Source organism: Agelaius tricolor, unplaced genomic scaffold, assembly GCF_023055355.1.
Source record: "Agelaius tricolor isolate 1412-34295 unplaced genomic scaffold, bAgeTri1.0.p SCAF_10, whole genome shotgun sequence".
In the NCBI taxonomy this organism is placed as follows: Eukaryota; Metazoa; Chordata; class Aves; order Passeriformes; family Icteridae; genus Agelaius; species Agelaius tricolor.
Window position 1 is genome coordinate 5798013 of NW_027269270.1, and position 26206 is coordinate 5824218.

The following is a 26206-nucleotide window of genomic DNA, read 5'->3' on the forward strand; positions in this document are numbered from 1 at the left end:
CCTCCCTTCCCTTCCCCTCCTTCCCTCCCCTCCCTTCCCCTCCTTCCTTCCCTCCCTGCCGCCCGCTCGGCCCCCGCGCACGGCGAAGGCGCGGCCGCGACGAGGCGAGGTGCGGCGGGGCGGCCGCGCGCCCCCCCGGCGGTGGCGGCGGCAGCGAGGCGGTGGCGGGGACGGGGACAGGCTCGCCCACCCGCCCCGTCGATGGGAAAGGAGGAGCCTGGGCGGGGGGGGCGCGGGCAGGAACTTCGGCGGGGCTGAGTCTGCGGCCCCGGGACGGCACCGAGGGGAGCCCCGGGCAGCCGGCGGCGGCGGCCAACTGCAGAGTACGTGCGGGGCGGCCGGGGGGCGCGGGCAGCGCGGCCCCGGCGCCGCGGGGCACGGCCGGAAGGAGCGGGCGGGTCGTGCGTGGGTGATTCCCGGAGAAATCCGGCGCGGGGGGGACGGGCGAGTGGGAGGAAAGTGCAGAAGCGTCCCCGCCGTGTGCGCCGCGGGGCGGGGGCGGCGGGCGGGACGGCGCGGCCGGGCCGGGCGGAGGCGGCGCCCCGGCGGCGGCCGCTGCTCCGGCGGGGTCCCGGGCAGGGGCGGCGGGGCACCGGGCGCCCCCCGGGCTCTGCGGGGCCGCGCCTCTCCCCGGCGCGGACGGGAGGGGTTGTGCCGGGAGCGGCGGCGCCCCGCGGGGCAGCCCCGACGGAGAAGGCGCCCCGGGAAGGTTCCTGTCACCGGGCTCGGCGGCCGCGAACTTTGTGTGGGGACCGCAGCTGCCCGTCAGTGCCCGCCGCGGGGTTTCCTTCCCGGGAGCTCCATCCCTCGGTGCGGGACCCTGCTCTGGAGGTATTTGTGCGCTCGTCTCGTCCTTACGCGAAGGGTGTTTTTGCACGTTTCGAGTTTCTCATTAGTTGAGGCGAGGTACCAGTTTGTACGTAAACGCGGAGCTCACTCATCGACTGTATTTTGGCACATCTCAGAGCTAGACAAGACTATTTAATTTGCGAAGTCTCTCTTCTGCAGCTACGTGTAATTTTCTCCTCCTGCTAAAAGTCCTTTGGAAACGCTGCAGAAATGTAATGAATATGCAAAGCAGCCAGCTCTCAAACCCAAACCCAGTTTGTCTTCAGAGACTTTTCAAAACGCCCAAAGTCATCAAGATACATTATGAAATAATCACTTTTGCCTAAAATACAGGGATGTGATGTTTCACACTTTCTCCTTGTATTCCTAATTTAATTGGTGACAGCTCAATTAGAATTCACCTGAAATAAAATCTCTACAATCGGTTCGAGTTGCTCGGTTGCTTTTACTTCCCGTGCAGCCTTAAAAAGCAGGAAAGCTGCTCAGGAAACCCTTGTCCCATGCGTGCATCCCACAGCTCCCGAGTTTTCCTTCTCCCGGCGCTTCACCCACATCCAGCACCTGCCTCCTTGAGCCGCGCATCTTCCTGCCACCTCCGGGAAGTGTGCGGCTCTGCTCGGAGTGGGCACGGAGCCGGTGCTTTCCCCCGGTTCAGGATGCCGAGTGGGGCTGCCGCTGCCCCGCTGTCTTCATAGAGGAAGCAGGAATAGGTTGTGATTCCTGCGCTAGCTGTTTACAAATATTTAAGAGCGCTCTGTGGTGTCTCTGTGGTTTTTGTTTTCCTTTTTCCCAGGAGTTATGTTTGTGGTCAGAGTTAAGGTGACAGCCAGCGTTTCGAGAGGAGGGCATGGCATGTGGGGTGATGGGCTGTGGATGTGAATGAGGTAATGTGGAAAATCAGAATGCATGGTTGTGGGTTGCAAAGGCTGAGTGAAAATCTAACTTGTGATTTCCTGGTTCTCCCGTGGCTATAACCGTATGCAGACCTGTGTTTATTTTAAACAGCTTTGTCTGCTGTGGGGAGTTTTCTGGCTTCTTTGTTCTATATGTGAAAAACATAAGAGATGTCTGCTCTTCCCTGTGTGTTCTGACACTTCTCACCGGTATAGACAGCAAGCAAAGAAGAGGGAGAAGTAGCGGCTGAAGTGCTGTGGCTGTGTTCATTTATTCCTGTAGACCTCCCCGTGCCAGCTTTGCATTCCTACCTCTTGCTGGAGAAAGGGTTTGCAGTTGTGTTAGATGTACCTGCTCACTCCTGAGGCAGCAGATCCTTCTGGCTGCCTTCTTAGGATTTGCCAGAGGACACGACCAGGCTGTTATCCCTGAACCAGGTTGGTTTGGGATCACAGATTAGACAGCCTAAGACTTATCGAGCAGGCTGCAGAAGAGGAGGAATCACACATGGTGCCCCAGGGTCTTATCCAAGATGCTCTTCCTGGTGAGGAGCAGACACAAGCGTCCTGGCTGTGAGCTCTCCCTTGTGTCTTCTTATTGTGTAACCTCTTCTTGTGCTCACCCTTTGCCCCAAAAGCACAGTCCCCGGTGCACTAAGAAATGAGAACAGTGGTGGAAAGCAGTATTTCAGTTCTCTTAGATGCAGCTTAAAGGTCACCTGGAAGATGTGGGGCACTGAGACTTGAGTGGGTGTGCTAAGGCTTTGCGTCGCCGGCCGGGTGAGCAGGGCCAGCAGCAGCAGCAGCAGCGCCAGGTGTCCTTTGGGCTCACAGCCTCCTCAGGCTCAGGCAGTGCTGTGCTGCTTTCTCAGCAGTCCTTGCTCGTTGCTTGTCCTCTTCCTAAGCCTCACTTACTCCTGCAGGTGGACTAGCATAGCTGCTTCCCGGGCTTTGTAGGCTGGGAGCGGGGCGAAGCAGGGACCGGAGCGCTCCTGTCTGGAGAAGCAGCGTAGCTGGGAGAGTCTCGGAAAGGAGAGGGAGCCTTCCCCTTGGGACAGTTCAGAAATAACTTGGGATGGCATTGAGGTGAGTGCTAGAGGAGCTCTGTTTCATGCAAGGAGAAGAGAGGTTAAAAGGAGGAGTGTTGGAAAATGCCTTCTCTGCAGAAATCGGTAGCAGTCGTACGTGGAAAAATTGCTCAGCCCTCTCAGGAGTTACTGCACTGAATTTGAAAAACAGAATGGTCTTTAAAGTATGAAACAAAGGGATTTCAGTCTTGCTTTAAGTGCAAATCTCAACGCAGTCTGAACCGTGGACTCTCTGCTGATGCCTTCATAGTACATATTAATCCAGTTTTATCTGTCATGAGGAGATTTGTTGATTAGAAGCCTCTGGGTAAAAGGCTGCTCCTGGACTGGTGCTGCTCTTCCAGCCTGTGGGCTGGAAAAATGAGTTCAGTTCTGTGGCTTGCCTGGAGCTCTTGGGCTGTGTGTAATTCCACTGCCACCGTCCTCCCAAGATTCAATTTAGCTCTGCACAAAGTCCATTTATGTAGATTTATGTAGATTTTGTGCTAAGATGAATAACTTTCAGAGGAAATGGGCCTTCTTTTAAAAGTTATGTAAGTTAATTTGTGGTATTGATGGTGAAAAGTCAGCATCATTTGAAATGGGAGGGTAGGAATAGTTTACTGAAATGCCACTAAACCATAAGCTGTTAATTTTGTTTATCTTGACAAATTTTGTTAAGAATGGGAGGATTTTTCTACGAAATTCAGTGAAATAATGACACTTTTTTAAACTGTGAATTCTGTGCCCTGTAAAGGGTTACCTTTAAGTGATTTTCTTCGCTTTCCTTGTTTCTTGTATCTTTGAGTGTTGACAGTACTTGGTTGATATCCTGCAGTTAACTATTCTTTCTGCAAGCCAAACTGTGTTTCTAAAATATGTAGCTCTTAAATATTTACAGTTTCACCCTGAGTTCCAGAGTGTGTAGTTTATTAGCTCTTAAGCTCACCAGCAGCTCCTTGAGGTAGCTGTTTGAATCTAAACTGCTATTACTGCTCTTCTGCTTTACACATGCTGGCACACATATCAGGAATGAATGTTCAGCTGGTGGTTTGGGGCTTTTGTATGTTTTGAGTCTTTTTTTTTATTTCCCCTGGGTTTCATCTCTCTTCCTGAAGAGATTGACTGTCAGTATCCTGTTGCTACCACATACATTTCTGGGAAGTTTCTGTTGGCCTCCTGATTTTATTTTTCTCTAGTAGAGTTAAATCAGAATTTTGTAGCAAAAGCCTGGTCTTCTAGATGCCTCCTGAATAGAAGTTGGGCTCTGCTTGTTTTATCTGTATGTTTGACTTGCTGAAGAAAAGGCTTATGTTGTGAAAGAACCACAAAAATACCCAAACCATTTTTAACAATATTTTTCATGTTTTACAATATGCAAAAGCACATATTGTAAAAATAATTTCTGACTTTTACTTTTGATAACCAATCTCCCAATTCCCCATAGCAAACGTATTTGCTTGCATTGCAGTTTTGGAGGAAGGGGAGTTGCACAGTATTAAAATACTTTTTCCCTAGTGTGTGCAAATCTTTCTGTAGGTGTTGTTTTTTAGGTTACTACTGTGTGTTTTTTCAAGTCCAGTGTGATAGTAGAGCCAGAGCAATGTTAGCAGACCTGCTCAGTGTTTTACTTCTGTTACTTTCTCAACCAACCATAAATTACATGCTTTAGACCTTATTGATTGGTGGTTTAGTGTAATACAGTAATACTGGAAATTATCTGCTTGTTTCTGTGAAAACCACCACGGAGTGAAGAGGTGTGTGTGTGAGATCCTAGAATTCTCTGAGGAGTTTATTAGTTGTGCTATGGCTGGATAAGGGGTTTATGAAGTTGAAACTTATGCACATGTTTTTTCCTGCCGCTCTAAGAGCTGAACACTGCAGAGATCTGTCTGTTGGGAGCCTTTAAGCACAATTGCTGTATTGCTGAGTGGTATTTCATGTCTCAAGTGTCAATGACAGGCAGCCTTGTTAGCAAATGAAACAGGCAGGTGAATTCAAACTAAGGTTTTTAAACTATATGTGTTGGAATCCATCAGTATTTTAGCTTTGTCTGCAGCTGTTGCTGCCATAATTAAGATCAGCAGAGGCATTAGATCCCTTTTATGTGAAACAGGTAAAACTGTAGAAATACTTGGTTCTTAAACACTCTTCTGGTGACCCAACTTCATTAATTCTCTGGGGTTCTGTGAAGCACTTTGTTTTCCTTTTACAGTCCTCCACACTTTCTATGGGGGAAAAATGATGTGACAATTAAGAATTGAAACTGATGAGAATTTTTTTCTTCAGGGAATCGAGTATTCTGTAATTCTTCAGAATGTGTTTTGTGGTCATTTTGATCTTAAGATACAAAGGAGAATCAAGTAGAATCTGTAAGTGATATTGGCTGACATTCTTGGGAACAAACATGAAGTAGGAATGTTGAAAACAAGCCGGCTTCATGTTTGAATCATGTTTTTTGTAGGTGCATCATAACTATCTGCTGGTTTGGTTTCTTTCAAAAATGTTTCCATTAAGTTAACAAGTCAAAAATGGAGCTTTTGCCCCTTAATCATTTCTGTGGGTGTTCTTGTAATGAGAGAAAGAAATGCTGTCCTCTGAGTTGACAGCCTTGTGGAAAGCTGGGTGGTGGGATAGTGCATCTGGATGTTGGTGCTTTGGTGCTCATCTTCTCTCTGTTCTTACTGTTTGCAGGTTCTGTCGTGCGTGATGGCGTCAGCTCTGCCCAGAACCCTTGGAGAACTGCAGCTGTATCGAATACTACAAAAAGCAAATCTCTTATTCTACTTTGATGCCTTCATTCAGCAGGGTGGTGATGATGTCCAGCAGCTCTGTGAAGCAGGCGAAGAGGAGTTTTTGGAAATAATGGCTCTCGTGGGCATGGCTAGCAAGCCGCTTCATGTCCGACGGCTGCAGAAGGCTTTGAGGGACTGGGTCACAAACCCTGGCCTTTTTAACCAGCCTCTCACCTCCTTACCAGTCAGCAGCATTCCAATATATAAGCTGCCAGAAGGGTCTCCTGCATGGCTGGGGATATCCTGCAGCAGTTACGAGAGGAACAGCAGCACCAGAGAGCCTCACCTGAAGATTCCGAAATGCGCTGCCACGACGTGCGTGCAGAGCGTGGGCACGAGCAAATCTGATGTGGGGAGCTTATCACTGCAGAGCAGCAGCGAGCCCAGGCTCTGGCAAGGACACCACACCACAGAGAGTGAGCACAGCCTTTCCCCAGCTGACCTTGGCTCTCCAGCCTCACCAAAGGAAAACAGCGAGACCCTGGATGCTGCTGCTGCTCTGTCAGTTGCTGAGTGTGTAGAACGTATGGTTCCCTCCCTGCCCAAAAGTGACTCCAATGAAGTCAAGGAGTTACTGAAAACAAATAAGAAACTGGCAAAGATGATTGGTCACATCTTTGAGATGAGTGACGATGACCCTCACAAAGAGGAGGAGATCAGGAAGTACAGTGCAATATATGGCAGATTTGACTCGAAAAGAAAGGATGGCAAGCATCTCACCCTCCACGAGGTAAAACAGCTTGAGTGGAACTGGGCTTCCTCCCCTGTTCCTACACCTTTGACAAGATGTGTTTACAGGGTACACTTCTTGTATGGGCACTTCTTGCTGAGTGATGAGAGCTGTGTGTCTGCAAGTTGTGCATTGAGTGCTGTAGGCAGTCCTGGCCTGACATGGAAATCTCAGGTGCAGCCCAGGTCTCCTTTTGTGGGTGGGTGTGGGTGAGTGTGTGTGTGTGTGCACGCAGTGATTTGGTGTCATCAGAACTGCTCACTCGCTGGTGGGGCCTGTCAGACAGAAGGTTTAGAGAGTTTGGCACCCAAATAGCAACTACTATCACCCTGAGCATGGCCTTGGGGATTCTAAGGATTTGGTACATTCTTAAAGATGCTCTGTCATGGTATTTCCTTGCAGCTTTGAGAGTAGACTAGTTTGGAAGATCAATAACTAAAATTCCTTGTGTCTGATGTGATTACTACCCTCTGCTGTCCTCAAGACTCTGCCCTGTAGCTTGTGCACTTGAGATGAAAAGGATTCTGTCAACGAGGTTCCCTACACCCAGTGGCATGGATTATTTTGTTTGTTTGTTTGAATTGGGATGAAGCTTAATCATACAACCTGTGGGGTTTTTTGGCCATAGTGGCCTTAAGCCTGTCAAGTGAGGTGCGGACTGCGTGAGGAGGAAAGGAAAGGATGTCTCCAGTATTGATGGGTGGTTGTAATCTGAATGTGCTCTGTGGCTTTTCATCCCTGAGAAGCATCTCTTCCCTCTTGCCTTTGAAAGTTCCTGTGGGCCTCCCTTGCTCCTCCTGTGGCATTCCTGAGGCTCACACTGCATGTGTTGTAACGCAGTAGGTGTGTCTGTGTGGGGAGTCGTTTCCTAGTGCCAAAGTACTGTACAAGAGGAGAACAAACATTAATTCAGAGCTCTGCCAAAACGCTGTTGATACGAATGCTGCATCAGCATTTTCACAGTTAACAGTGATTGCAAAATTTCAGTTGGATTTAAAATTTGGCATGTAAGGCTTAGCTCCCAAAAGGAAAGGCAGTGTTTATGTTACAGGAGTGCCAAAAAAACTGTACTGGCTTTAGCCTTTTCTCGCTTCAAGAAGAAGTTTTGTAGGTGTGTGATCCATAGCATAAGACTGAGTTCTCTTTATGCTTCTGAGTAGAAGGGCAGAAGGAAACAAGGCGTATTTCTTTACATTTTTGTTTACATATTTACATTTATAAGGCAACTGCACATCACCGGCAGTGACTTGACGAGGGCTTTTACTGCAGACTGGGGAGACACTTCCACAGTAGTCAGCCACATTCCTACCACACAGTTGTAGCTGTGCAGCTTACACTTATGTGCTCTGTGGCTTTATGTCAAACACTTATAATCTATGAATTCATCCACTGTACAAGACGAGATCTCATCTTACTCCCCTGACCTTGTGGAAGTCTCCCTCGTAAAAGAACAAGTTGTGTATGAGATGGAGGCAGGATTTGAAAGGATTAATTGTGTAGATGCCCTGTATACATGGCTGCAGATTGAGGATTCAGAGAAAGGGGGTTCTCCTCACCTGAGGATGGAGGCAGTCGAGGTGTACAACAGTGTGTGGCTGTGTGCTTTCACAGCCTCTCTCTGGGGTAGCAACTGCAGAAAATGCTCTGAAATCTGGGCAGACTACTTGTAGGATAATTTTCTGGCATCCAGCAGTGTACTGGAAGGTGGGCTCCAGGGGCACCTTTTGTGTAGGCTCAGGAGTGGCTCTGCAAGACTGGGGGAATGAACCCTGGGATAGTAATTGAAGGAGCGGGATAGCAGTGAACTGGAAGAAAGGACAACTGCTCTGCCTTGTTCATTTTTTTTTTGTATTGCACTACAGATCTTTACTACATCATTGTAAAACCACGTTTAAAAATGGAATGGTTTGGCTTTAGGAAATATTTCTATCGCTATTGTGATTAAGGGCACAAGATCAAAGGAGTCTGTGGTTGACTTATGCCTCACTTACGCATGTGGGGCCTCACTGAACTTGATGGGAACTGCACACATGCAAGCAAGAAGAATTTGCTTGTAATTAGTTTACTGTTGGCTTAAAGAGGCTGGATTTCACAAAGTTTTGCCTTGAACAGTTTTGTCTTCATTTTCTGTTTAAGGCAGAAAACAAATAGCAGCAATGAGACCAATTTTTTTTGTTTAAAATCGGCTAAACCAGAGTTTGCCTTTTGTAAAATCAGCCTTAGTGTGTTTTTGGTTCTGATGGCTTAAGGAGTTTGCTGCTCAGAGGGAAGGACCTTAAACAACCAGGGAGGTAAGTTTCTGCAGGTCCAGAGACTGTTTTTCTGCACGTGTTAATACGTTCCAGAGCTGTCATTCTACCTCACAGTTCAAGGTTTTTCCTTGCAGCTGGCAAGGAACAGCTGAATAAACTTCACTGTGAATTTAGAAAGCTTAAGTAATGGTTAGCTTTTTAATGTAAAGATTTGGGTATCTGGCTCCTCAAGCAGAGGGGAGTTGGATGCAAATTAAGATCAAACATGGTAGAATTATTAGTGGTGAATTAGTGAGAATATTTTGTTTCAGAATGAGCACTGAAGTGTCTCAGAGGGCTGGGGCAGCCATTAGAGGCCTGTGAGAGCTGCAGACACTGGGCTGGTTTGAAAGTGTGTGCTCTTGGTAGGAGTATTTGCATAAAGCATTAATCTGACATAAAATCTTCCGAAGGCGTTCCAAAACTAATAAACATGCTGTCCTTAATCCATCCCATTGTTTCAGTGTTACACAGCTTTTCAAACACAAGAGAGCACTTAATGTTTAAAGTTGGACTGGAGGAGGGATGAGTACAAGGCATGCCCCTGAACTCAGTGACCTCTGCAAAACTGAGTCAAGCTTGTAATTTGCATTTTAATTTTTCAGTCTTTGTCTCAGTACCTATAAAAGGCAAAAAAAATCCAGTTCAGTGGAATTAGAAAAACAAGTAATGAATTTTGTCTAGCTAGGTTTCTTCCTTTTCTTTTGCTGACTCACCAAAACAGTAGGGCTTGGTATTTAATTATGTGGTTTCTAGTGGAGGAGTCTGTGAACCCCATCAGATGGAAGTATACGCATCCCTCTCCTGCATGGTTCTGTGCTGCTCCATATCCTTAAGGCTTCCAGCAAACAGATTCTTTATTTTTAGGCATGCAATGCTTTGTATCTGCAGTATTATGCCTCCTGAAAAGGCAGAAAGCCATGATGCACTTCAATTCAGTAAGTCTGAATGTGACCTGAAAGAGAAACCAGGAAAAACAAGCAAATAAACATTTGGCTTTTCTCACATATTAGGATAAACAGCATTTGCCTACAACTACCCAAAGCATTTTCAGTCATTTCAGCTCTTTGCAACCTTTCAACACTTGGAGGGATAAAAAATATCTCAAATTATTTTGTAAGCATTAGCTGTATTATTCATCCTTGGCAAAGTAATAGCTATCAGTGTTACAGAAATTAATGCCTGCTTTGGATGGTAATTATTTTAATCGGTGTTGTATTAATCTTATATTGTATCTTTCTCCCCATTGTGTTTTTTTCTGGAAAGACAGACATTGTGGAACAGCTGCTTCTGTCTTAAGGGGTAATAGTTTGGTTTTTTAGTACCTTGTATTGTACGAACATAGTAACCTGTTCATGCCCTTGTACATCTGATCTCTGTGGGATTTGGGGTTTTTGTCTGTACAGAGACTAAAGGATCAGGCAGCATATCTAGTTCACCTGTTAAAAACAAATTTGTGCTCTGATTAACATTTAGATGCCATAGGAAGTGCCCTACCGAGATAAGAGGCTTTTAGGCTAAACACAGGAAAAATTGCTTCTGAAATATTAGGAGCAGCAGTTGTGTGTGAGGTTTCACTAGAAATACTGCACACACCGCTGAGAGAAGAGTCTCAGCTCTTCTTAATACATGTTTTTTGTTTTCTCAACCTTCCTGGAGAATAGGTGTCATGTTGGACAAAATAAATGTTTGATAGTTTGGATGCCACCAAGCCCCGTGGCGAAGGACAGCGTGGCTGAGTGTTGGTCATGTCCTGTGACAGCTTCCATCCTTCAGGGATGGAGCGTGCAGCGATCGGGGTGAGCTGCTGGCCTCTGCTTTAATTCACAGGTGACCCTGCAGGGTGGCAGGGGTCAGGGGGGGAGTTCTTGTCCTTTTCCCAAGGGACAGCTGTATGTGCAGACCTGCTGGTCTGCTGGAGCAGCAGGTTTGGTGTCTGAGGTCACACATGTGCTGTGCTGCCTGCACGGCCGCTCCCGGTGCTGCCAGGTGCAGGGTCAGGTTTGCACGTCTCCATCCATCATGGATGTGCTGACTGTGCTGTGGAAACCAAGCTGCTCTGCAGTATTCACCAGCCTGGGACAGATACAGGAAATACTGTTGACAGTAGCTCCAAAGCAGCTGTGCTCCTTTGCCAAAAGCCAAGCCTGTTCAAAGCAGCTTAATTTCTAAAAGTAAAAGAGTAGAAAGAGCTGTGGGCACTTGGTAAAAACACCTGTAGTATTCTCTTGGCCTCTTGCTGTTATGCCTCATTACATGTTCTGGCTGCTCTTCAGCTGAGGAAAAAGTGAGAAAGCCTCTTCAAGCCCTGCTTGCTGTGGAAGGAGCCTGGAATAGCCTGTCCAGCATCTCAATTTGTGTCTCATGGCATTAATAATGTTGTGTCCATAGTGCTGACCATAGGCTTCTTGGACAGCAGTACTTTTAAGCTGATATAATTCATGACAGTATCACAACTTCCTATAGGCCTCTGAAGAGCATTGCAAAACCATTTGGAGCTTCAATTTCAGGCTTTTCCTCCCCCCCCCCTCCACTTCTTTATGAATCTTTTGCCAGCAGCAGAGGCACTAGAAATGTGTCCTGGCAGGCTCAGGAAAACATCCTTGAAACAAGTTACATTTGATTCATGTCTGAAGATAGTCTTCACAAACACGAGGGTGAGAAACATAGCTAAAAAAAGTTTAATCGTTTCTTAAACCATCACCTTCTACAGAATTTATTCTGTATTCACAAGGGAAAGCCATCTGTACCCACACTGTCAGGGTGGTTGTTTTTTTTTTCCCCCAAGTCCTGGGCATATTGCATTTATAAAAATAGTATTCCCTGTAAGCCAGGCTTTGGGAGCCAAACACTGTGAACGTTCAGAGCTACTGTTTTATACTGAGATTTAATTAGTGCTGGGATGAAGCAAAAGCAGTGCACATTGACACAGTCTTACAATAATGTTTTACTTTATGAACAGCTACATTCATATCTTTCCTCTTCCCAGAGAGGTTACCTGGTTTAGTAAGGGGTATAAACAAACTGAAGAAACCCCCCAGGGTTTAGTGTACAATTATAGATGATTTTACTTGAGATCAAAATTCTTTATTATTTCAGAAGAGGTACTTTTACAAGCACAGTAGGTGAAATGGTGCAAAATCCTGAGTGCCTGTGTGTTTGATTTGCAGCTAACAGTTAATGAAGCAGCTGCCCAGCTGTGTGTGAAAGACAACGCCTTGCTGACCAGGAGGGATGAGCTCTTCGCCCTGGCCCGGCAGATCTCTCGGGAGGTCACCTACAAATACACCTACAGGACCACCAAGTAAGGCTTTCCTTAGCTCACAGGGGCTTCACTTTTGGGGAACTAAGCAGGCTGATAGCATTTCTTCTGAAGCACTGGGGACAATTCCTTCTTGCTCTTCAGTTAGTCCCGAAACTTATAGACTGATAAGATTCAGCTGTCTTGAATAACCTTTTTATTTGCTCTCTAGTTTTGCAAGTATTTTGAGGATAGTGCATATTAAGAGGTATCTGAGAGGTTTGTATTTCGGGCATTTGAGGCATTAGTGTGTTTTGAGGTTAATGTAAATTGGCAGAGTAGCCAGAGATGCTCAAAGCATCAATTTCCTTTTTTCCATACACAGATTTGGCTTGTTAGCCAAAAAGATAAGGGCAAGGGGAGTGGCTTACAAGCTTCCTTTAAAGGAACTGAAGCTGAGTCCTAATTTCAGTTGTTACTGTTCTGTCAAATGAACTGCTGTTAGGAAATGGTGACAAAGGCTTAACAGCTTTTAAATACAATTAAAACCTTAGCATTAGTAAGTATGATTGAATATCTTGTTATTTTCCTTAGATTTTTAAATGCTGATTCCCTTGCCTGTAATGTAATATCCTTTCAAAATACATTTTGATACCCTTCTCGAAAGCTTTCCCTTGCTCCCCTTTCTTCCATAGAGATTCATATAAATATACAGCCATCCTGGATAAGCAGTGCCAAAGGCATTTCTGTAACTCTCTGTGCTTTCCTTCCTCTTTGGAAGGAATAATCCGTGAGCGTTTTGATGCTTCTGAAAACAACACAAAATACATGTGTTTCTCTATACTTGAATGACTTTCACTGCCATGTCAAATTGAACTGGAGGCTTTTTTTTGCATCTTGTTCTTCCCTGATGTGTTTTTTTTCCTTGACTCCTTTTCATTATTATGGGTGATTGGGGTTAATGTGCTGTTTACTGATTGTGTATGTGTCTTCTCTTGTAGATCTAAATGTGGAGAAAGGGATGAGCTGTCACCAAAGAGAATCAAGATAGAGGTACAGTAATGTGACTTCTGTATTTTGACCTGTGTGTGCTGAAATTCAGTTTTGTTTTGAAGGGATCTGTCTTAAAGAAATTTGTCAGAAAAACATTTGATAGACAGTTGATGGGTATGAGAGAGAGCGGGTGGGAAAACATCACCAGTGTCTCTGTAAATGTAAGTGTTTGATGGAGAAACCTGTAGGAGCAGGGGTAAAGAGTAGGATTTGTTTAATGGTAAAGATACTCTCAGTGTTTTGCAGTCAGAGTAGGAGGGGAGGAATGGGACTGACTGACTTCCTGTGGTGGAATAAGCTCAAGCACTGTAGGAGATGTCTTCCCATAAGGCCTGCTGCTTTTCAGTCAGCATGAGGTGGGGTTTGCCAAATTCACTGGAGTCAGCTGTTGATCATGGCCAAAATACAGAGTTCTGGATAAGGACTGATGGCAGAATATTAGCCATCTCTGACTGTGCCATAAATTAGGACACAGATCATATTGAAATAAAAGCTGTATATCTCCACACAAAAGGTTGTGCCTGTAGATATTAAATTACAGCTTTTTATAATGAGTTTTGTGTCAAATGCATGTATACATGGCTCATGTATACGCTTGCACAAGATGTTGCTTGGGGAGATGCTGGGAATTTCTTGTTAAGAGTGCAGGAGCAGCATGTATGCAGTTTACCTTTTTCTTCAGTTACCACTGCTGGAAGGTAAATTTGAGGCCTTTTTAAAGTTACTTTTAACAAAAAAAAAAAAAAAGAAAAAAAAAGTAAAATGTACACACACACACACACACATATATATATATATATATATATACACACACCTATTACCTCATAAGAATAGCAGATCTTTCTTTATAATTTGTATTTTAAACAAATTACTGTTTCACTGTTCCGTGGGTATCTAATTTATCCTTAGCATTGTGGGTGTTTTTTATTGTACTATCTACTCAAAAAGGTGTAGGTTAAATGTGTGTTAGAATATGAGCTAGATTTGTATGTGACACAGATAGGTGATGTATTCTCTAACCATAGAGGAATATTGCAACACATTCTGAAATGTGTTTCTCATATGCAACACATTCTGTGATAAATGATGCACTGTATGTGGTAAGGCTTTAATTTTTTTTTCAGTACTGCAGTGCTTTCCCTGTACAAAGGCTTTTCCTGTGAGGCAAACCCTGGTGAGAGCAGTTAGTTTTTAAAAGGCAGTTTTGAAAACAGGAGTTCATCTTGTTTGTGGAGTTCCATCAGTCCATATACAGTTGTAGTTTTGAGTTTATGTAGTGCAAAATACACACGTGCAATGAGGATTCACTGGTAGCTTTGATAAGTCAGCAACGTCATTTTTGTGTGGCAGGATTTGCTTTTGACCTCTGCTTGTTCTTTGACCCACAAAAAAGAGCAGGGAAAAGCTGCATGAAATGATTTTATCCAGCTTCACTTTTACCAACAGCCTTGAGCACCATGTTGCAGGATGGTTGCTTGAATCTCCTCTCTTTTGCTCAGTCCAGCCCTAATTTGTAAGAGCTGGTGGGGAGCTGCCACTCCTCTGCTTGAAGTAGTATTTCAATGACTTGGATTTCAGCATTAGAAAGTTTTTCCTTCATTCAGTAATAATTGATGATGAGCAAGTGTCTAAAATGACACACTGCAAGGGAGGTGCTGTTTTTTTACAGGATCTTCATTGAAAGAAAGCATAAAATTAAAACCCTGAAAAATACAAGGTGAAACTCAAGGTTTTCTGGAGAGCAGGATATCTGGACAGCCTTAGGGGATGTGTGTTCTCCTATTTTCTGCATGGTGAAATCTTGAAAGTCTGGAAGGCTTGCTTCTTTTTTACCCTTTATAGTTCAATAATTCTGAGAAAGGATATTTACTTGGTTCTTGTTTTATTACCAGTTATATTGTAAAATGCTTGTGAAAATTTCATGTCCTAATTGTACAAATGACTATTTCAGAAATAGATCATTTTCCCAAAATAAGAAATTGAAAATTAAATTGAATTAAATCTTCAATCTGATAGCATAGCATTATTAATTTTGAAATTACCCATATTGTTATCAGTAGAAATGTCTTTTTTCCTCACAACTTTGGGAGTGTTCTAAGGAGGAGTAAAGCATTTATTTCAGTGCATTTTAGATTTGAGGTACACTGTAAATGTTGGGCTTTACTTCAATGAAATGTAAAAAAGATGCAGTATGACATAGTAGATCACTGCTGTTTTGGGTCCCTGGTGCTTGCATTTAAAAAAAAAAAAAAGTAAAAAGTCCTTTTTTTAGTAATATGTTCAGGGATTTTTTTGGTTATGTTTTGGTTTGGGTTTTTTTTGGAAAGGTGAAAGTAACAAGGAAAATGGTAGCAAATGCAGATTTTTCCTTCTGTTCTGGTTAAGAATTCCTTACACTGCTTTTGGAGTTGTAATGCTTCATTGTGGATGTGTTTGCTCACTATCAGGGAAATACAGAAAGGACCTGAACATGGGGTATATTTTTTGGGTTTTTTGTTGTTATAACTAGCTCTTTTCTGGTTTTCTTTTTCCTTTTTTTTTGGGGGTTTTTTTTTTTTTTTTTGAGAAGAGTCATTTTGCCTTTCTGTTTTAAGGCTGAACTCTGTATTTTGATTCACCATTCCTTTAACTATTAGTCATTAATGTCTCTGTGAAGCGTGGCCTAAAATTACTGGGACTTCAATTTGGAAAGACTTCACAGCCTGTTTGCATAGTGTAAAAGATTACTTAAAAAAAAGATGAGTTAATTTCCTGAAATATAATAACACTTAAAAAAGCCTCCAGAGAGGCTCTGAAGGTCATCCTTGAGCAGAGCCAGCAGAGCTGTGTGTGCAAGCTGCAGCACTGTCAATCTGCAGCCACATTGTAAATTTATCCTTTTCATGAATATGAAACCTGCACAAGCATTACAAAGAAACAATGTGCCATGAATTACATCAAATTACCTGTAAAAGCCTTTCTCTTCCCCTGTGAGCTCTCCCCCTCTTATTCGTTGAGTGGGTGGGTGAGCTGTGGGAGTGAAGTGTAAAGAGGAGAAGGGGAAAAAATCCAGGCAAATGACAGACTAAAGGTGTGGAGGGAGCGAAAAAAGGAGTGGAGTGAGTTGGTATTTGGGAGCAGATTATAAAAAAGGAGTTGTACTTCCTAAATATGCTCTGGACAAAAAGCAAGCCAGGCAGATAGGGGTGGAAATGGCACATCCTCCTGCAGAGCAAGGATCAATCCTGCTTAGGTGTTGTGTGGCAGGGGCACCCCTTATTTTGTCATCTTCCATGACTCAGTCTTGACACCACTCAAAGCAGTGAGTTGTTGTGGCACCAGCTTAGAAAGCAAAACAAGTCACAGGTACATCAGGCAGAAGTGGAGGAAGAGGCTCCTCATCACTATTGGGGTTGACAAAGTTCCCCTTCAGAGTCTGAGTGAACAGCCTAGAGAGGAAAAAAGGAGAGTTTTTTAAAATATTCTTGCTGTCTGTCGCCTGAAGAAATTATTTTGTGTGTCTGTGTCTCCATTCATCTGAACAAGAGGGGTGGGAAGAGCTTTCAAAAACTCATTTCCCAAAGCTCAGTGGGAGTCAGGGGGCACAGGCAGGGAGACCTGAGCGGAGGCTGCAAGGAAGCATCTTCCCTTGGTGCCAGTATGGGTGGAGGAAGGGGAGAGAAAAGCCCCACCTCCACTATTTCTGAGAAGGCTGAAAAGAAAACCAAAGTGTGGGATTTGTTTTTTTTTCACAAAAACAGCAAAAGCAGTAGAAGGTACTGTTTTCATAGGAAAAATGTCATTAGAGGGAGCGAAAAAGCACATGTGGGACTGGGAACATCTGCTGCACAAAACCGCTTGGAAAACAACTAAGCAGCAGCATGGCAAAACAAAAATTCTGCAGTGCATGCAGGAGGACCAACTAGGGGGCAGAGCAGCTTGGTGCTTGGTCCAGTGTGCTCCTCATCCCACAGGACACTGGGGACAAGCAGCAGGGGGAAGGGCTCTGGGAAGGTGATCCAGAAGGTGTCATCCTCCAGGAATGACCTGCCTGGCTCAGGGGGGACGGGCACAGCAGCAGGCAGCCAGAGCCACCTTTGGGAAACAGCCTGGGTTTGTATAGGCAGGTGATCACAAATGTGTGGTGAAGAACTGTGTTACCTGTTTTGTTGCAAAAATAGGATCCTGAGTGATAGGGTTTGGTGTGTTCAGCTTCTCATCTTCCTACACACAATCATTCTCTTCTCCCCAACAGATTCAGGTCTTAACTGTAGAAGTGGTCAGTGCTCATGGAAATGTGCTGCAAAGCCTTTGTTTCCAGCTTTGGTAGAGGCTTTGTGGCAGTTAACCTGGCTGTGACGTTTTTGCATAGCTATTGTGTTTATTTCTTCTCTGAGGGAGTATGTTGGGTGTTTAAAAGCAAGATGCAGCATTCTGACAGATTTTAAGGTGTTTCCCTGAGCATAAAGAATAGGTTTAATGGCATTACATTGCACTGAGGTCCTGGCCATCTGCCTTGGGTCAGACCCCTGCTCTGCAGGTCAGTGGGCAGCCTGCCAGTGGAGGGAACCTCATAGTCCTTTCCCTGTGTTTTTTTCTGAAAGATCACTTTTATTTTCCTTGGGCTGTCAGCCTTTTGTCCATCTAGTGTTGAAAATATAATTATTGACGTGTATGTGTCTATGGAATCTACAGGGCAAATCTATCTAATTTAGTGTGTTTTTAAGACCATGGTCTGTAGAACCTCAGTGACAGATATCATTGTTCTCAGGTTTGGGTCTGTCTGAAGATTTCTGGCTTCCTCTCACATTTTAACAGAGCTACCTATACTGTGCTTTTGTAAACATTTCTGGATGTTTCTCTAGTGCACATGAGCTTTCCTTTTATAATACCAAGATAGATAAACCCTTCATTTTGAACCTTTGCTTCAGTGATTGTTTTAATGGAGTCTGGCAGGCTTTCACAGGAACTTCATTTGCTTTATTGATACATATGCAAGCAGCAGAAGAGATTTGCATGTCATAAAGAATTTCAGACTGGAAGAATTATTGAATCATGCTTTCTCATAGTCTGTAAATTTTCCACTGTACTTCTGAAATGGTGATATTTCATTTGGTGATACAAGTGTAGGTTCTGTGTGAAACATGTTGAATTTCAAGAGGCTTTTCTCAGTTTCACAAGGTTAGTATATATCCTTGCCTACATGTAAACTTGATTCCTGAAAAGTGACAGAAACCATAGGCCTAAATCTGCCTGTCAAGGCTGAATGTAAACTAGTTTAGTGTGAGTAACAAGGGTAGTCTGGATTCACCTGAAACTTGAGAGAGATGAGATTTTCTGTGCCATATTAGGTATATAGCAGTTGCTGTAGGGGCTGTGTGTGTTTTATGCACAAACTTAAATGAAGTGAATAGCACAAACATGTAAATTGCAGTCCAGAATTTTCACAGAAGTTCAGGAATGTGATTTTTAGGTGTTTTTTTTCTTCTGTGTGTACACAGAAGGTCAAGAAAAAATAGTAATGTGTCCCTCTTGGTTTGGTTTCTTTTTTTGCTCAATAGGATGGGTATCCTGATTTCCAGGACACAGTCCAGACGCTCTATCAGCAAGACAAAATGCCACTTGCTTTGGCTAAAGGAAAGAGTGAAGACCCAACAGCTCTTAATTCCCAGGTAAACCAACTACACTACATTGTCAATAATACAGGCTGTGTCTTTGTACATTGGTTTTGATGTTGTTGTTTTGATGACTAATTAATTCCCATCAGTTTTAAAAGGCTACCTAGCTTAGCTGTGATTGCATCACTCTTAATTTGGGTTTACCTCCCGAAACTGTTCTGTCACAGTACTACAGCTTTGCCCTTGTTACTTCCAAGGAGGTAAGATGCAGCATAGTAGGCTTGAAAATCTGTGGTTGCCTGTTGGGAGCAAGTAGGGTAGTATTGGTACAGTCTGTGCTGTGTTACTTGCGTTATCCATTGCTATAAAGGGAAAGCTCAAGTTTCTGAGGCGAGAGGAATAGAGTAGGCGATCTTGGAGTCCTCTCTGCTGACATGTCTTACAAGAAGAAAGGCCAATGTGTTTAGGAAATAAGCAAACCTCTGGATTTGAGAGGATAAATTGGCTTCCTAAACAGCACCTAGCCTGGTGGAAGTGCAGTGTTCTTGAGCAGACAGAAAGCTTTGTATAAATGAAGACAGGTTGCCAATTTTTTCTTTGTCTTTTCTATAGTGTATATCCCACCCTTGAGGCAAAATACCCATCTCCTACTGCCAGTTCTTGCCAAGGAGGGATTTCATGCTAAGTTGCAACAAATTTGTTTTGTATAGCTGATTTGGGCAAATGTAATCACCAAATTTGCACGTAAGATTACATTTAGGAGTTACCTTCCTGTTTTCTGAGAATGGGTGTGTTACCCTATCATTTTCTTCCTTCTATTGCAAAGTAGTGCTCACTCAGACAAACCTGGGATACATCAAATGCAGTTACAGCACATGTTTTGATGTCACAGAATAATTACATGAGCTTGTTTTGTATATGCTTTAAAGTTTCTGCTGGTCACTGCCACATAACAATGGACTACAGATTTAATTCAAGCTTAAACGTTATCTGCAACTACAGGTTTTTTGTGGTGATCAGAAGCATAATTAAAGTTTAAAATTCTGGTTTTATCCCAAGCAAACAACAAAGATGGCATGAATGAGAAATGGTTTCTTCTTTTTAAAAATTACTGTGTAGTTCAAAATTTTGTAACAGGAGTGACAGAATAGCAAAGTTAAACCACGCTTGTAAGTAAACTGTTTGAAAATAATTTCTCCTTTTACCTTCCTCCCAAGACAGGGCTGGAGCTCTCAGTGTTCTTCTGCAGACCCTGATGAGCTCTGAGCCAGAGCATGTAAATGCTGGCCCTGCCACTGCCCTGCTGTCGGGGTCACCACAGTGCTGGAGAAGCCCAGTTTTTGCTGGTCTGTTAGGCTGTCATTGTACATGTTCAAATTATTGAACTATGCTGAGCAAGCAGCCTTTTGTGGGAAGTCAGGGCTTTCAGCATCTCCCATGAAAAGTGAAATGCTCTGCAATGAATAGACCTCTGTAGCAGTTGAAATAATTACAGCATTACCTGGAAGAGAAATCAATTTTTCCTATCAACTGAATGTGTTAAGTTTATGTACTTTCTGTTCTTACGTTCATTGTGGCTCTTCTAAATCAACTTTCTTGACTTGTGATTTTCTTCTTATTTTTGCAAGATGCTTATTTACATTCTCTCAAGAACAAGATTATAGTGAAAGTTAGAATTCTCTTGGCATTAAAGTCAATGACAAACATTCAGACGCCATTTCCTCCCACGTTGCACTGGATTGTTTAGCTCCACTCTCTAGAGGTGTATAGGTCTTGTTCTTCTTCTAGACAGACATTTCACACCTTTATCCCCCACAAACATACTGTCATCCTACACTTTCAGAATGGCAGATTTTTAAGCTTGTGTAGTGCTGTTTCCTAAAATAAAGATTCCAAGATGTCTGGTGAAATCTTGGCATAAGTTTTTAGCAGATGTTGCCATTGCTTTTGGAGTACTTTCTGGAATACTTTGTGAAGGCATATATTTGAACAGAGCTAACTGGATAATTAAGACATTCTTTTTTGCTTTTCTTGAGATTCTCTTCACGTAACCTGCAGTCCTAAAGTGCAGGAAGTGATTTTTGTGTGTTTTTGAAGAACGGAATTTAATGTTGCATTTCTGGGGAGATGAGCTACAACAGCTTGGATTTTAAGTATTCTTGAGTGACTCAGATGTACATTATGAAAATCTCTATGGGTGCAAAAATATTTTGTTTGCTTCATAGTTTTGAAGAAACCGTAAAACACACATCTGTACATATGAGTCAACAGAAACCACTATCTAGGCTGTTAGTCTTTTCATCTGATCCTGTTTTTCCCCCTGTGTTTTGACTTGCTCTATGTATGTATATAGAGAGAAATCTTTTTTTGTTTCAATTGCAGTCGGAAAAGGTGATGGCAAAACAGATGGAGTTTCTCTGCAACCAGGCAGCGTTAGAGAGACGCCTTTCCACAGGGTGTTACAGGCAGAACTCAGAAGAGCACAGCCCCAATGGCATGTCATTAGATAATGCTGATGGACAAGGTATGGTAGCTCCCATAGCTCCCAGGCACACGCTGCTGCCAGCAGAGACATTTGATGTTATGCAACCTCTGTCAGTGGTGGTGTTTATCTCAGACAGAACCCTGAGCACTGAATGGACAAGACAAGATCTCTCTCTGCCCTGAAGTGCTTACTGTGTAAATAATGCAATCAGATGCTCACTCAGGTTCTGTTCTGTTCCTGTTGTGCATCTGGGCAAACTGCTTTCCCCAGGGATAACGTGGGGAAGGCAGGAGGTTGGGTGCACTGCTGTTACTGACAGCAGGACTTTGCTCTAGCTTTATCCTCAGTTTTGAAAACAGAGCAGAGTGTTACATTTCATTCGTGTTCTTGCTTTGAGAAATTGAAAATAAAGGAGATAATATAGTTGGTACCCCTTTTTGTTTACCTGTTTGTGCAGTCTAGGAACAAAACCTGAGGAGCTGGCTATGTAAATTATTTAGCACTAAGCATGTTCTAATGATGTTCTTAGTGGCTTGTTATTCTTCAAAAAGCTTACAGTTCTGTGGTTCTCTTTGATTTACCAACTGGCTATTCCTTGTCTTGAATTAATTTTAGGAGTGTTTGTTTTGCTTGAGCATTTCTGTTTAGATCACTTTTTTTACTATTGTGAATTGAGACAAAATATTGCAAACAAGAAATACAACCAGAAGTTCTTGTGTCTGTTTTTTAAATGCTAGTCTTTCTAAGGGGGTTGAAAAGAAGCAGTAGAGGGACAACTAAGGGAATCAATACAAGTAAGTGTTAAAAACCAGATTTTCATTTGTGTGAATTGGTCAAACAATGAGGTACAGAAGTAATCATGAAGAATAGGTGTGTGGATCCAGCTGTCCTTGGCCCAGCAAGCTTCTTTATGCCATTTAGCCATTGTGCAGGGGAACTGGAAATTTTCTGGATCTCAGAGGAATTGTGCAGTGGGAGAGGAAAATTTTTGTATCTCAAGATGATTTTTGAGCAGAATAAAGGGTTTTTTAATTTTTTTTTTTTTTTGTCTGGCTGAGTGTCCCTTCCTAGCAGTGCATGTGAAGTAGTCTGCAAAGCAATATATTTACATAAGCCCTGTTTTGCTAGAAAACTTCCCTGAGCAGCTGGAATCTAGGATGCATTTTTGCTGATAAAATTAACATGTGTTTAAGTCCCTGTTTTTTCATACTGATTTTCTTTTAATGCATCAATGTTTCACTGTGAACAACCTGCAGGTGAAAGACCACTGAACCTCCGGATGTCCAACCTGCCAAGCAGACAGATGCAGCACATTTCACTTGATGGAGAGCAGCACGTTGGGAAATCTCTGTGCAGTGACTTGATCCGGCTTTACCCCAGCGGTGAGGCAAAGTCCCAGTCCTCGGGTTAGTGCTGCCCCTGAGAAATTACCCACATTCCTTATTTTCTGTGAGGTCTCTTGAGTGAAGCAGCCAGGAAGGCAGGCTGGCATGCATTGTCTGTAACCATGCCATCAAGGCTTTGGAGAGAATTCCCAAGAGGAGGGTTACTTGCCAGTCTAGAGTCAGATTGAATATTGTTTGGGAAAAGTTTAGGATATGCAGTAGCTGGGATGAGATAATCAAGTCCTGGCATGTGTCTGTCCTTGGTATTGACCCAAATTACTGCTATTAAATACTTAAACTGCATCACAGTGACAGCAACATGATTATGACATGGCTTCATTCTGTATAATAGAATCAGGCTTTTTATAAAGAAAATGTCTTTATTCTGATTTATAAGGACCTAGCACTGTTTCTCTGCTGTGAACCGTATGTCATGCAGTCAGTCTTTGCCACCTGGGTTTCTCATTCACTGACCTCTCCTCACTGCCAGTCTTGTCATTTACCTCTGGCATTGCAAGAAACCCACTCTAAGTTTGATAGAAGAGAGCAAAAACTTTTGTGAAATCTCTGAGGGTGGCTTCAGTGTAATACTCAGTGCACTGAGATAAAGCCAGGAGTTCTTGAGACTGTTGCAACTTCAGGAGCAATAATAAAATCCCACCTGAGTTTTAAAGATGCGGTGGCAAAGAGGTTATTTGAAAGACAGGATGCAAAAGTAGTTGTTTTGAAAACCAGGCAGAATCTTCTCTGTTTCACTTTGGGATACTGCAGTCTTGGCTCACCTCTTTTGCAGATTTGTCCCAATCCCCATGCTAATTCACTTAGTGAAATCTCTAGTAAGGGATTTTTACCTGTTCCCTCTCAAAATGCAAGTGCAGAGTGCATCTCCATTAGGTCCTGCTGCCAGAGGGGTTGAAGGTAATCTGTGATGCTTCCTCTGTCATCACTGCAGTGTAACTGAGGTGGTTCTAACCTAGCTGGGTTAAAGACCAGGAGGAGGAGGAGGCAGAATTTATTGTTTCATCTGTTGGTATTTATGTGGTTCTTGGACCATTTTGTTGATTTAAGTACAAAATATATTTGTTTCCAAACAGTGTTTTAACATCTTTCTTTCTTTTTTTTTCTCAATGCAGAAGGCCTTGGTATATTAAAGGATTTTCCTCATTCAGCTTTTAACAACATTGAAAGGAAGGTCATAAAAACAGAACCTGAAGACACAAGATAGTCATTCTGCTCTGGAAAACAGTGTCATAGTAAAGAATGAAACTTCACAAGAGAAAAAAAACCAGCCTTAATAACCAGTGTTGCCTCATTCAAATAAGAGATTTCAATAGCCAAAGCCTAAGAACTGGTACAGTAATCTGTGGAAACAGGAAAGCAAGAGACACTGCAACTAAAACAGTAATACAGGTGGATAAACATTCCTGTAAAAGTGGTTTTATAACGTGGGAAGATTCACAAATTAATATTCTGGGTCTTCATTATTTAAGAATGTATTATGTATTTGTATAACTTATCAAAGTAAATCTAGATGTCAGGACGTGTATTGAGTCCAGTAGATGTGGCTACAGTTCATTTTACTTGAAATTTCAATGTCTACTTTCAGTGTACCTAGCGTAGATATGGTTGTTAAACATTTGAATTAAAAATCATTGGAGAATTAGGAATGCAAACCTCGTGACACAATTAACAGCAAGTTTGCAACAATATTTGTAGAAAAAGGAAAATGCATACAATATTTTCATGGTTTAAAATGTTATGTGGATATAGCATTTGATAGACCTAGACCCTGATTCTGTATCATAGCAGATGTACTTGACACTTAACTATTGCTACATCACTTCCAATGGTTCCAGCAGCCTTTGTGTAACACACTCACAGCATAATACCTACACACAGCTCAGGAGTGTGGGAAGTGCCAGGTAGAGGATAGAAGAGCCCACATGATTGGCTCCCATTTCCTCGGGAAAAACTGGGGATTGAGGTACCATACAATTACTAAATTTCATTTGGTAGGAAACTCGAGAGACCAAGTAGTTTGGACAGGGCTGCAAAAATTGTCATTTAGACCATTATAACTTCTTGGACTTCTCTGTGGATCTTAAAAAAAAAAAAAAAAAAAAAGGCATCCCAAGTGTGGCAAAGATGAGATACGGTGCAGGATTTATGCATCGGTGTAAAAGGTTGCACTTGATATCCAGAAACCGTAAGATTTTTTGGAGGAGAGAAAGGAGTTGTCTTCAGCACAGAACTCCTTACTAAGTAAGTGCTGTCCAGCCCACATGATTCTATGAATATACTGTATACTGCATACAGTATGCCAATACGTTTCTTTATGTCTGTGATTAATTAACATCTGTATTCTTTATTTATTTGACATTTTTTATTTTTTGTACATGTTCACTTTTGAAGATGTCATTTTATCTAAGGAGGAGTAGTTGGCATATAACTTTGGAATTTACCATGGTGTGTTTGTGTGCATCCATCTTTCCTCTCTGTTGCTCTGCAGTCAGGACAGTTATATGCCTCCATTTCCAAACACAGTTTGTGCTTACAGTGTGTTCTGGAGGAGAAAGGGAGAGCTGAAGAAAGTGAGTTACCATGTCAGAGGGTAAACTTCCCTATTCAGGTGTGTACTTCATGTCTGCAGTTTGCTCTGTGTCCTAGGTGTGTATTAACAAACCAGTCAGTCTCTGTTGTACTGAAAGGCTCAGCAAAATGTGAGCTGAAATGTCTACACTGCAGTCTCTTATCACTGTAAACATATCTAATTATTTTATCACTTGATTTGTGGAACAAAGCTTTATAGTAGAAACACCAGTAAAACAACTTTTTATACTATTAAAATGTTTGGTTTTTTTAAAAAAAATGTTTCTTGAACTGTATGGTACTGTTTCACTTACTGAAGTATCTTACTTTAAGCAATGGAGTTCACAGCTTTGCTGTTTAGGCATAAGAGATTGAATGTGTAGTTATATTTCCTCTTTCCTGTTGTGTGAGTTAGTAGCACGGATGTTTCTTCAGTTTGTATCATTAACCAGTGCCCTGGTTAGTACCTGAGTAGTTTTCCTGAGACGTGTATGGAACTTGTTAAAGGACAGTTTCAGGTTTGAACTGTACAGCTTGAGCAATAGAAAGTACCAAGCAGCAAACCTTTAGAGATGCAGGAAACATTTGGTTTTCTCCAACATCTGACACCATCAAAAGTTGTGTGTGGGTCACAGAAGAAGCTCTTAAGCTTGCTGGTCTCTTCAGTTAAAGTGAGAGGAAGGAAAAAGAACTTGCTAAGCAGCACGCTGTTTCAGTTGAGTCCAGAATTTATTTTGTAAACACTAATGTATTAAATTTGCTATAAATTAAAGTCTCTAACAGTTATATTTTTGAGTTGTAAATACAGTATTTGTGTCACGACCAGTTGGTTATCTCCAGAACGATATTTCAGTTTATAGTCCAACAGGCCATTTCAGTCTCAATAAGCTGGAAGCAATTTTTTTTACTGGTTTGCAGCTGTATGATTTTTATTTTTTTTTTTTATCCTGGGGTGGGGGAGGTGGGAGGTACATTCCAAGATTGCACATACGCTTGGTAATAGCAAATACTCAAGCATTGGTCTTTCCATGACAAAGGTCTTGGTGGACTGCATCCTGGCCAGCCTCTGGAGTCACAGGTAAAGGCTTGCCCTCGTCTGCTCGGGAAGGGCTGCTAGATCCAGGGTACTCTGGATCAAAGGCCAGCCCTGCAAATGATGCCTGTTTTATTCACATGTTTATATTGTTGCTTACAAAATAAAATTCACCGTGAGAACTCTTTAGTTTCCCCA

At 42.7% G+C, this 26206-nt stretch overlaps 1 protein-coding gene across 5 annotated transcripts; it reads left to right on the plus strand.

Moving 5' to 3' along the window:
* NAB1 (NGFI-A binding protein 1) lies at nucleotides 1–26206 on the plus strand. 5 transcript variants are annotated; one of them, XM_071434508.1, is made up of 9 exons: nucleotides 1–323; nucleotides 2666–2828; nucleotides 5504–6334; nucleotides 11796–11929; nucleotides 12868–12919; nucleotides 18460–18570; nucleotides 20899–21040; nucleotides 22258–22407; nucleotides 23520–26206. In XM_071434508.1, the coding sequence occupies exons 3-9, from the start codon at nucleotides 5519–5521 to the stop codon at nucleotides 23609–23611; spliced, it is 1497 nt and encodes a 498-aa protein (XP_071290609.1). In that variant the 5' UTR covers nucleotides 1–323; nucleotides 2666–2828; nucleotides 5504–5518; the 3' UTR covers nucleotides 23612–26206. The 5 variants fall into 5 exon arrangements, with proteins under 5 accessions (XP_071290609.1, XP_071290607.1, XP_071290606.1 ...); XM_071434509.1 differs by lacking the exon at nucleotides 1–323 and adding an exon at nucleotides 1637–1733; XM_071434506.1 differs by lacking the exon at nucleotides 2666–2828 and having other exon boundaries at nucleotides 22258–22383.

Excerpts from the sequence above, each read along its gene's own strand:
- NAB1 (XM_071434508.1), top strand. The coding sequence starts at position 5,519 with ATGGCGTCAGCTCTGCCCAGAACCCTTGGAGAACTGCAGCTGTATCGA. Across the intron at positions 6,335-11,795 it reads AGCATCTCACCCTCCACGAG|CTAACAGTTAATGAAGCAGC; the intron begins GTAAAACAGCTT and ends TTTGATTTGCAG. Across the intron at positions 18,571-20,898 it reads CAACAGCTCTTAATTCCCAG|TCGGAAAAGGTGATGGCAAA; the intron begins GTAAACCAACTA and ends TTTCAATTGCAG.